At 44.6% G+C, this 12,500-nt stretch overlaps 1 protein-coding gene across 1 annotated transcript in view; it reads left to right on the top strand.

Moving 5' to 3' along the window:
* The window catches only part of LOC134466083 (E3 ubiquitin-protein ligase Rnf220-like), a 12,279-nt gene extending 132 nt beyond the window's left edge, over positions 1–12,147 (top strand). Inside the window, exons 1-2 of the mRNA XM_063219979.1 lie at positions 1–155; positions 11,132–12,147. The exon at positions 1–155 is cut by the window's left edge and continues 132 nt beyond it. Of these exons, the coding sequence (XP_063076049.1) occupies positions 11,398–12,147 (750 nt within the window). The 5' untranslated portion in view covers positions 1–155; positions 11,132–11,397. The remainder of the gene's footprint in view (positions 156–11,131) is intronic.
* The last annotated feature ends 353 nt before the right edge of the window (positions 12,148–12,500 follow it).

Raw genomic sequence — 12,500 nt, 5'->3', positions numbered from 1 at the left:
GAAGCTACCTTCACAGAATCGAACAGCGTGGTTCGACCTCTTTCTACTCCATGCCTCTCCGTTATCTCCAGTGCGTTCGCTCGTCTGCTCTGAAAAGTTTCGGTCGTGAGGATAAAAGGACATCTTGGATCTTCAAAGGGATTGTTTTTAACAACGTAAGTGCACCGACTGTCTTGACAACACTTGTGTATGGTCTCCGGTTGACTCAGTGGGACATTGCTCTTGTTTAACTTTCTTTAACATCATGACGGAAAACCCTGCCTTATCTCGATGTCTTTAACGCGAAGTCATTACCGAAGTGTGGTAGGCGAAGACCTTTGCTTCAGGACGTTGTCAAACGTTTATTTCATTTTTAAACACCCGGTCCTGGTGTGTAAATTACGTCTCTATGCATGTCACCACTGTGTCATTTCTGACATTTCATCACGAATGTGTCGTCAGCATTTGTCTCCCAATCTTTACTGTTGATTTGCCTTTTTGGGTGCAAGACGTGGAGCGTTTGGGTAGTGGAAGTTGGCCTCATGGGGAGACTTAGGTACCAGTTACGCGAGGGTGGCAGGACACTCAGGACACTTGTTTACAGCTTACTTAATCATGGGTATCACACTCACAAGAGGATCTACAATTTACAGCATTTTTCTTGCTGACGTTGTCGCTGTTTTGGAACACGTTTCTGTCGTTTAGTTTGAACTCAAAGGAAAATGTGATAATATCTCCGGAGGAACGGACCAATTTACACCTGACGTGGCGTCAAGACCTTAACATTTTGACTCTGCGGGACAGTAGCCCGAGATCTCATGGTATCACTTGCCTACATTCCCTGCTAATGGTTGTTACGGGCCTACTTAAACAAATCAACTAACCCTCCACTCGGAGCCACTTCAGATTTGACATTTACTAAGACCAGAGGGACGTGACCCATCTCATTAACTGTCCATTGGACGATTTAAGTTTAAACTGGATTAAACATATAGGCGTATTTGACGTGGTCATAAAGATGCAAATGCTTGTGATTTCTCATATTATGTTGACCACTCAAAGGTTGACCGAAACCAAAGGTTTTGCACAGGCCACACGACTTTATGTCAGGGCTATGAAAGTGGTTTATTTTGCTTAACGCACTGTGCCTCTCCATGCGCAATTGCGGCACACATGTTTTGGGAGTGTGTAATTTAATTAATTGCTGGAGAAGTAATCAGAGCATAAATTAACACTCGTACAAGGCCAATATTGCGGATTGCTTGGAGGCCACAAGTAACTGTAGTCCTTGTAATAGAGTAGGTTAGTGTGTGTGTGTGTGTGTGTGTGTGTGTGTGTGTGTGTGTGTGTGTGTGTGTGTGTGTGTGTGTGTGAGAGAGAGAGAGTGTGTGTGTTTGAGAGAGAACGAGAAAGAGTGTGTGAGAGATAGTGAGTGAGTGAGATTACAATTCCGTAGTAATGTACTGTCTAACTAAAGTTCTTTTAATGGTTCCAAGACTTCCCACTTCCGTCTGGTGAGTGGGACCCTCACAGGACCTAAATCGAAAGCTTAGCCAAGTCGTCAGCAGTACCGAGGGAAACACCTGTTTACTATGGACCACTACAATTTACATCCTGCCTAGAACGGCAGAGTGGGCTACAAGCTAGAGGGTTTCCGCCAAACTGATAAGCTGTAAAATGAGTCGCTGCATACAGAGTATGTCAAGCCTAATTCACAATAATAAACACTGGGAGTAGCTAGTCTGTGCGCATCATCTCAAGCCTATTTTGCGCCTGGAACTATACAATTTCCAGTGTTTGTATGCGTAAACATGATATTAACACTGCACTGACTATAGTTCAAATAAAATAGTATTTCCAGCTGACACATCCTGTGGCCTATTTATTGCGGAGCATAATGACTATGTTTCATTTTTATTGCCGCTATGAAATGGGCTTTTAATAACATATTGTTAATAGTAAAGTTTTGTTGCCACCCACAGTGCGTAATCGGCGCATGTTCTTACAGTAACATATTACACACTTGTAGTTATTAAAACTTTTTATTCATTAATAGGCAGGGTTCACGTTTATCCAAGGTATGTTTTACTATGCCAAAACTCTATAATCACATCACATTGCTCTTGTATCTGAGGCGTCATCGCGCTGTCCGGATAACCATCTTCTACCTCTTTACTGATAAATGAGGAACAGGCGCAAGACATACAGGAATTTACAGGGCTCCTGCTATGTTTAAATGCCACATAAATTCAACTGGCAGCCTTTACATTGTGTGACACAGAAATAGCCCAAATTGAACAGCATAATTTGTTTGCTGACTATAATTTAATTTGAAATTAACCTTCTAGACAGCTTGTTTCCAGACAACTTGCCGATGCATTTGAAAAAAGAGCGCACTTGGAAATTATGACCGGTCGGTCTCTCATGAGTCGTGGCTGCTTTGGTGACATATCATATTTAGTTAAAGTGTTTAACTAAACAATATGTAATTATTAATGTGTAATAAAGAAGGTTTGGCTTTTAATGGGCAATTCTAAATTTTGTTTTTTTGAATATTTCTATCCCTGACCTATATGTAATCGCAACGATAATTGTAAAGGCCTGGGTGATTGTGTTAAATTATACTAATTATTATACGCCTAATCATTTGAGCAAACTAGGCCTACTTTCGGATAAAACTGCGACCAGAATAAACTCACTGAATATACCACAGTAGGCACTGCAAGCATGCAGTACATGGCGTGTCAATGCAGATGTCTTGGTTCCATGTCAATCATGCCACTTTCCTGATGTTGTTATATAAGTGTGTGTAATTGATATTTTATTAATCCGCTGTATTACATGTAATTTAAAATAAAACTATAAGCGGCGAGCTGTAATCACACTACACAAACAGGAAACCAATGTGCATAAAATAGCCTTTTAATTGCGCATGCAGATATTTTCGAAAGTAAATTCTGCATTATTTGGCTAGGGCTCCAAACTTGAATTTGCTGCTCGACTACACATTTCCCTTAAGAGGAATTCCCATAGGTTTCATCTTCAACGGCCGCTGGAAAAACGCGCGCGCACAGAAAGTCGAGGTTGAAAGGTAGAAAAGTAACAGATGATTTATTTGTCAGCGTTTCGATTTCTAGCACCGGTGCTTCTTTTTTATCCTTTTCAGCGGCGATGTCAGCTGTTATTGCTTCACATTGATCCCCTTGCAAAGTGAGAAGTGAACTAAAATTAATGTCGATTCCAGTGGCTGGATCAATAGCCAGAGTTATTTTAATCTGGATTTGTGCGCTGCGCGGAATTAAAAATCGGAGAGCGAGCAAGCGGAATGAAACACTTTCTTTCTCGCTAACAATTAGGAGGGTATTTCTTCAACAGTAGTGTGGTATTCGAGTGACGGGACGAGGGAAGTGAAAAAAAATGCAACCGCAAGTGGTGCGCTTCACTTTTGGATAAATTGTGAGAGTGTTCAAAGCGATTGGCACCGCCGATGCCGGCTGTTGAGAGTGTATTTTTCAAAGTCAAACCGGCTCCTCCAACATCGAAAGTAAATTAACCTCAGATTTCATCATTGGACCGACTTGATAACCCCTGGTCTATTAACTCTTATTGATGTAAGCAGTTTTTCCGTCGTATATTAAAAGTAGAATTAACCCATCTAAGAGCGCGCAACCCCGCCCCCCACTCATGTTTATATTTTGATGTGCTAATAAACACTACACTGAAAACTAATTTGTCATGCAGACGGTGGTATTGAATGCTAATTGAAATGAGCACCGTGACAGTAGGCTAAATTAAAATCAGTGTTTGAACATGTGGCACGCAATAGGCCTATATTTCAAGAGCCTTGTGCTGCACCGTAGCATAAATTATACAAGTTTGTCTTGTTACACATTTCTTAAACTGTTATTTCCAAATGGCAAGAGGTTCATGAAAACATAATACTTGCAAACAGGGGTGGTCGAGTATAACTTCCGCATCCTCTTCCCTTTATATTTCGGTGCGCTCAGTCACGCCTTTGCATGTGCCTTTTAATCAATTCCAAAGCGGAACATTTGAAATTTTATGGTGGAGAAGGCTACTTGTAGGTTTTTTGGCAGCGACGCTTCCTAGTTGTTTAGCTTTATTTGTTGGTTTTTCATGGTCTCAGTCTAACGGTTATTGATGCTAATTAAAACAGTAGTTTAGGCGTGCGTATACCAGGGCATATCCAGGTACTTCTGAAATGTACATTTTATCTTGCCTAATTAATTACAATATGCGTAACACACTATATAGCCTACAACTTAAGTGCTTGGAAAAAATGTTAAGTCGAGATTTTTTTTTTGTGGCAACAAGGAAGTTCAAATGATTTTGTTTCCCAGAATATGCACATGATCTGAATCTTTAATTAAAACAGAACGTTGACTTTTTAATATTTAAATATTATAATATGGTTTTCTGGTACCTTGACAGTTTGGTAGGCTACTATTTGCAGAGCATATGTAGCAGGTGGCAAGTCACCAGTTGTTTTCAGAAGGAGAATTATTCACTCACACTGTCCTACTTGTACTTCCTTTGAGTGAATTGTGACAGGCACATTCTCTAAATGTTTTTTATGGATTTAAAAAAAATTATTGTATTGCTATTTTACTTAATTTAAACCTTTTCAAAATAAATATCTAAAATACTTTTGCACAGTGTACAGTGCTTTTTAACAACACCGGCAGTTCTTTCCCTTGTATGGGGGGATGAATTTGGTGAAAACTAAGACAACAGGCAAATTCTCTAAGCAGCCACAGTGGATTCTCAGTGATGATATGAGTTTTTGAAATAATAGCTATCAGATATTTTGTCCTCTCTTCCATTTCCCCATTTGTCAATTATTAGGATCTGAGTTTCAGCGCTAGAGAATAAGTTAAGTTAATTTTCAGATGCCTCCCCGAAGGCATTAGCAGTGCATTTACTTGAGATCGATTGAAGACAGATATCTATCAGCTTGTCTTAGTGCTTCTTATTGCCCTCCCACACAACTCCGACCCAGGAGTGGGAAGCAGTTTGTCTCCGGAATGCAGACATTTGCAAATGCCATTTATTTAATTACACCATCCTTTAGACATCCATCCGTGCACATGTAGGCCCGGGGCATTCATATATACCTGCGCACACAGATGCACATTACACATTATGCGAATGATCATTTGTGTAACCCTAAACGTGTATTCTTGGCACTCTCACACACACACACACACACACACACACTCACACTTGCACTTACTCTCACACACACACACACAGACTGGCGTCTATGAGTAGAAAGCACACTTGCACATGTGTGATGGCCCCAGGCCCTGGGCTGTGGCGGTGGCGTTGTGTTGACGGAGCTGTTGAATTAGTCAGGGGTGTTTTATAATGGAGGCTGGCCAACAAGTTGTCATCAGGGGAGGGGGGGCTTGGAGGCTGGCTGCATTTCCACTGGGCCCAGTTATCTATTATGGACGTGCTGCTGCTGCTGTCCTGTGCTGGTGGATGGCAACTAGCGGGCAAACAGCTGAAAATCTCTCTCTCTCTCTCTCTCTCTCTCTCTCTCTCTCTCTCTCTCTCTCTCTCTCTCTCTCTCTCTCTCTCTCTCTCTCTCTCTCTCTCACTCTCTCTCACACACACACACTCTCTCTCACACACACACACACAAACACACATAATCACTCACTGACTTCTTGTTTTCTGTCTTTCTGTGTCCGTGTCCATGTCTGTGCCTCTCTCTCTCTCTCTCTCTCTCTCTCTCTCTCTCTCTCTCTCTCTCTCTCTCTCTCTCTCTCTCTCTCTCTCTCTCTCTCTCTCTCTCTCTCTCTCTCTCTCACTCTCTCTCTCTCTATACCCTCCTATTTACAGAGAACTGGACAGCTGAATTGTGTATGTGTGTGTATATGTGTGTGTGTGTGTGTGTGTGTGTGTGTGTGTGTGGGGGGGGGGGGGGGGGGGGGGGGGGGGGGGGGGGGGGGGGGGGGGGGTGTCCGTCGGTCGGGTGGGCTCCTTTGTAGTCCAGTGCATGCTCGCAGCCTGGGAGCCAGACACCTTGCAAATAATCTGGATTTAGGGAGGAATTAGTTGGCTCAGGTGGGCGGGATGAGACAAACAGTCCAGCAGTCCCTGAAATGAAAAGGCCGTGACTCAGGAAACTTTTGGGAGAAATTATTTATATTTGGTTCTCAGTGAATCACAGTTGCCCATTGCTGAACCCTTGCCATTAGGCACTGTCTCATAGGGGAAATTGTGTAGAAAGGTGTGTGATGCAAAAATAAATACACAAAATGTTGCCGGATGGTAGTTGTTGGTTTGACACACGGCGTACATGAAAACCACACACTGATATTTTGCAGATTGATGGCCGATAGTCATCGGCAGATTTTATTGTGTGTCATATAATGGGGAGAATTTATTTGTTGTTAGTGAACTACTGTTGTGTGGCACAGCTTGTGCAGTCATTATTGATTTAGCTTGCTGTATATCCAAGTGTCATTATCCCACATCCAGTGCTTGCTCCTATATTAAATCTCTCTTTCACGTCTCCATGCGTTGTCCTCTTTTTTTCCTATCCTGTTTTTTTTATCTCTTGGCGTGCAGCTGCGGTTCCTTATTGAATTGCACCTCTGTAGTTTTCATATCATGTAGGTTCTGATTCTAATTCAGCAGGAAATATGAGCCTGGCTGCCTGGAGTCTCCAGAGTGGCCGGCAGTGACGGACTGTATTTTCAATAGTATTGACTGTCCACCAGGCTTCGGTCACCCACCCACCCTATCCCCCCTCCAAAACAGTCAGCACAGAATACAGAGTGTGCTCTTACTGCAGACCACAGGATGCGGATGAGATAGTTTACCCTCCTCCTAGTGCCGTATTGGCAAGTATTTGATGGCACTGCTGTGTTGGGTAGATGGGAAAATATGTTGTCTGAATGCAAGGGAAGAGTGTGATTTTTTTTGTTTTTGCGCTGGATGTTAAATGAGAAGCTTTTGTTGGAAAAGTGTAGAATTCAGTGTTTCTTGAAAGTGTGTAAATGTATCCTTGTTTGGTCTGGCCGTGTGTTATTTGCAAAGGTTGTGCCTTTGAATATTTGATTGTAATATTCAGACAGATGTAAAAGAATTCAATTCAAAAAAGGCACTGGCTTTGATATCAACTATTGTAATAATATTGTAATGCTTTACTCACATCTCTCTCTCTCTCTTTCTCTCTCTTTCTCTCTCTCTCTCTCTTTCTCTTTCTCTCTCCTTTCGTGTGTGTGTGTGTGTGTGTGTGTGTGTGTGTGTGTGTGTGTGTGTGTGTGTGTGTGTGTGTGTGTGTGTGTGTGTGTGTGTGTGTGTGTGTGTGTGTGTGCGTGTCTGTTTTCGGGGTATTAAATGACAGTGTCTGCCCTGTCCTGTAATAAAATGTAAGAGTGGCACTTTCACGGTTGTCAACAATCTCTAAATATACTAACTGACAGGGAAAGCACAGGACCGGTGGTTTGAATGTCATTTTCCTCGGAAACTTTTATTCATTCGAGACTTACAATTGCCTTCCAGTCAGAATTTGACAAGCATTTTTTTCAGCATTAAATCTTATTTTATTTGTTTTCCTCTCCTCAGCCACACCAAGGGAATCTATCTTTGACAACTCCTTATTTATCTGCTCTGTTTCATGGCATGTCATTTTTTAACACCAGTAACTTTTAGAATGGAAATATATTGCACGTCATCGTTCCTGACACTGTGATAGGACAAATGAAATCACTCAGGAAAGTCATTTTAAAGACAAATAAAAATGTGAGATCCAGTGAGTTCTCTGCTTCGTTGGCAGTGATAAGTGATAAGTTTGGCGAGAGTAATCAGCTGCTTTCTGGCGTATAGATGACACTTTTGGGAGATGTATGCGAATATACGTAGTAGCGTACATGTTCGGTATGTCCAACGCTGTAAGTTTGTCATTGTATGTGCACTAGAAAGTTTATAACATTTCTGCACAATGACAAAAACATCTTCACTATGGCATTGGTATGTCTGGAAGATGCTGGGCTGATGGCAGATGCAATTCAGTTTTAGTCACTTGGAACAGAGTATGTTTTTATTTTTTCTTGGCTGTAGCGGTGGTAAATTCTTGTCATGCTGCAATTTAGTGTATTCTCTTGATCACCCTCAGTCAGTGCCTTTTTGAAGTTTCCTTTTATGACACATCCCATTTCATCATTCTTCTTCATCATTCTTCTTCATCATCCTTCTTCTTCTTCTTCTTCTTCTTCTTCTTCTTCTTCTTCTTCTTCTTCTTCTTCTTCTTCTTCTTCTTCTTCTTCTTCTTCTTCTTCTTCTTCTTTTTTCCCCTCTTCTTCCTTTTCGTCCTCTTCTTCTTCTTCTTCTTCTTCTTCTTCTTCTTCTTCTTTCCCCTCTTCTTCCTTTTCGTCCTCTTCTTCTTCTTCTTCTTCTCTGCACAGTTTGTAGGCCGACTGTACCCCCCTCCCCACCCCCATGACACACACACTCCCCACACCCCTTCACCTTGCCTTATAAAGCAGAGCAGCAGACCCCGGGCAGAGTGTCGAGTGGTCCATAGAAGAGGAGAGGAGAGGAGAGGAGAGGAGGAGAGAGGAGGAGAGAGGAGGAGAGGAGAGGAGAGGAGAGAGGAGGGAGGAGGAGAGAGGTGGTGCGGGAGAGAGCATGCAAGCAGTGATTAGCAGCACATATGTATCAGCCTCGGCCTGCTGGTGTTTTCTCTTGAGCCATTTGGGGATATCCCGTGTCCTTTTATTGGATTGTCAGTTTCACACCGCCTCACCGCGCTGATGGTAATGATAATAAAATTGAAATATCCAGGTACTTATCACTGTATTACCTCGCTATCAACACCCAGACGGACTCATTTTTTGGAGGTTATCCGAGGGGAGAGATCTGATATAGAGGCAGAGTCGAGAGGAGAGGTGAAGACAGGGAGAGAAAGATGGGATGAGGCAGCTGTTTTTTTCCCTTTCTTTTCTCTTTTTTCTCTGTCCCGGCGCGTTTTCAAGGTGCCATTTTATCTACTAAATTGTGGGCACTGGCAAAGTGTCATGTGATGTCTGGACATGTGGCCAGCCCTGAGTGGTATGAGTGGTGTTCTTGTAGGCATTGGCAACAGGCAGGACAGGCAGAACACGTCTGTGTCATGTGTGTCAAGATAATCTAAAGCTCGTTTCAGATCACTGTGTCTACTGTGAGCTGAACACTCTGTGTGTGTGTGTGTGTGTGTGTGTGTGTGTGTGTGTGTGTGTGTGTGTGTGTGTGTGTGTGTGTGTGTGTGTGTGTGTGTGCGTGCTTGTGTGTGTGCGTGCTTGTGTGTGTGTGTGTGTGTGTGTGTGTGTGTGTGTGTGTGTGTGTGTGTGTGTGTGTGTGCGTGTGCGTGTGCGTGTGCTTGTGTGTGTGCGTGCTTGTGTTTGTGTGTGTGTGTGTGTGTGTGTGGGCTGTGGGAAGACAGAGTCGCAGGCTAGATTAGGGGGTTTGATGTATGTGTCGGGACACTGATAAAATATCTGTAGTTTAACACCCTTGGAATTGCTTTGAAGCTTGTGTATAGTGTGTGTGTGTGTGTGTGTGTGTGTGTGTGTGTGTGTGTGTGTGTGTGTGTGTGTGTGTGTGTGTGTGTGTGTGTGTGTGTGTGTGTGTGTGTGTGTGTGTGTGTGTGTGCGTTTGTGCGCGCGTGTGTGTGTGCGTGTGTTTGTGTGTGCGTGTGTTTGTGTGTGCGTGTGCGTGTGCGCGTGCCCGTGCGCGTGCGCGTGTGCAAGTGTGTGGGCGTGTGTGCATGTGTGCATGTGTGTGTGTGTGTGCGTGTGTATGTGTGTGTGTGTGTCTATGTGAGTGTGAGGGAGAGAGCGCAAGAGAGATAGAATATGTGAGGTGAATTAGTTTTGAGTATTTGTGTAAATGGGACAGTGACAAAGACAAGCTGAGTGTTTTTCAGCCATTGCTTATTCCAAAGGTAGTGTATCGAACACTGGCAATAATGATTGTGCATGCACAGATTATTGTGTTATTGATACAGTTGTAAATGTATTACATGTGTTATATTGTTCGGGCTTTTATGAATTACAAGAGAGAATGTTTTACCTATTTTTTTCTGTACTGTGTGTTCTTGAATGTGTAGTATCGTCATTAAATTAGTTAGACAGCACACACACACAGACACACACACACACAGACACACACACACACAGACACACACACACACACACACACACACACACACACACACACACACACACACACACACACACACACACACACACACACACACACACACACACGGACACACGGACACACACACACACACACAGACAGACACACACACACACACACACACCTGAAGGTGTCACATCGCTACGATTTATCATTAAATCAACGTACACTTTACTTCCAATCGGTTCCATATAATCCTCCAGGGAATCCTCCATGTCGCTCTCGCTCCTTAGAGGGGGTCAAGGGGTGAAGTGTGGCTAATTTATTCATTCAGTCAAATTTCCTGTGCAGATGGTGGCCCGATAAGATATCAGTTCGCGAATCCCTTCGGAGAGAGAGAGAGAGAGAGAGAGAGAGAGATAGCGAGAGGGGAGAGATCGACAGAGAGAGAGAGTGAGAGAGAGATAGGGAGAGAGAGAAAGAGAGAGAGAGAGAGAGAGAGGGAGAGAGGGAGAGAGAGAGCAATAGAGTGAGAGAGGTTGAGGATGGGCGGTTGGGTTGAAAGTGAGGGCCGGAGCGTTCACATGAGCGGCAGGGGAGCCGGTCTCCTATCTGATCGCCAGGGCCGGCTTTATCTGCCACAGACGCCGTTCCGCTCCGGCGACACAGAGATGCAGAAATAAGAAGCTTATGTGCGATCAGAAGCAGAGATCTGCAGGAGGGAGGAAAAAGTTTTCAAAATCTTGCAGGAAGAAGAAGAAGAGGAAGGAGGGAAAAATAATGTTACAAACACACATAACTATACACAGGCTTAGGCACACAGACAAACACATACATGCTGGTACACACACACACATACACACACACACACACACACACACAAGATGCAGAAGTCCTTATGGGAGCTTTTCAGGGATGCGTTCATAGATTTCTGTATGTGTGTGTACACATGTGTACCCATTGGTTTTGACTGCTTCTCTTTCCTCTGTCTCCACAGGGAAAAAGGAACTTCAGCATGACTTTTCAGTGAGAGAGTCCCCATATCCAACACGACCTGAGGTTTTTTACACGACCTGAGTTTTTTTTTGCCACACAAACCTTCTGTCCTCGGCAAGCCATAGCGCCTGAGCTTCTCCTGTAGTGCCGTTGCCCACTTCACCCGCCACCATAAACCCCACACTGTCCACCTTCCTCCCCTCCTCCCTTGTGCGCTCACCCCCTCCCCTGCACCCTCCTCTTCCGGGCCCTCTACCAGACTCCATCATGGATCTGCACCGGGCGGCCTTCAAAATGGAGAGTTCCTCCTACCTGCCCAACCCGCTGGCCTCGCCGGCGCTCATGGTGCTGGCGTCCACCGCCGAGGCCAGCCGCGACGCCTCCATCCCGTGCCAGCAGCCGCGCCCGTTCGGGGTGCCCGTCTCCGTGGAGAAGGACGTGCACCTGCCCTTCAACAACGGCTCCTACACCTTCGCCTCCATGTACCACAGGCAGGGCGCCGTGCCGCCGGGCTTCCCCAACCGGGAGTTCCCGCCCTCGCTGCTGCACCTGCACCACCAGTTCGCCCCGCCCAACCTGGACTGCTCGCCCATCAGCATGCTGAACCACAGCGGTGTGGGAGCCTTCCGGCCGTTTGCGTCTCCGCCGGAGGACAGGGACGCTGCCGCGGCCGCGGCCGCCGCAGGAGGCTACCAGTCGGCCTTCACCCCGGCCAAGCGCCTGAAGGGCTGCCTGGAGGCCGACGCCTCCCCTCACCTGCGCTACTCGGACGCCGAGGGCAAAGAGTATGACTTTGGGGGCGGTCAGATCCCCTCTGGTTCCCCCAGCGCGATGAAGGCCGTGGAGGACGCCAGCAAGAAGATTTTCGCCGTGTCGGGCCTGCTGTCGGACCGCGAGACCTCCTCCAGTCCCGAGGACCGCATTGAGCGCTGTGAGTACCGACACCGTCTTTATGTCCATGTGCCCGTTGTGTCCAACACATGCACCACAAATCGCAGGAGTAATGCCTGCCATTAATGCATGCATCCAAATCACAAATGTTAAAAATATGCTGTTTCATGCAGTAAGTACCCTGGTGCAGATTTGATTGTGATCTTTGTATTGAAGTTGCTTTAGTCAGCTGCCTAGCCGAAGAACTGAAATGTACAGAAATAAGTGTGCAAAGCAGAGCTACGTACAGTAGCAATGCAATCTATAGCCTAATTATACTGTCAGTTTTAATATATACTTAAATAACAAAATAATGAATACATTAAACCACAAATAAAATAGATGGCAGATGGAAAACTAACATCGAAAAAAAGGTATTTTGCATTAGTTAAATTAAATTCAAGGTAAAAACATTACATCTGGAGATGACATTTTCTCGA

The sequence above is a fragment of the Engraulis encrasicolus genome, chromosome 16, assembly GCF_034702125.1.
Source record: "Engraulis encrasicolus isolate BLACKSEA-1 chromosome 16, IST_EnEncr_1.0, whole genome shotgun sequence".
Taxonomy (NCBI): Eukaryota; Metazoa; Chordata; class Actinopteri; order Clupeiformes; family Engraulidae; genus Engraulis; species Engraulis encrasicolus.
This window is presented reverse-complemented; position numbering and strand designations above follow the sequence as displayed.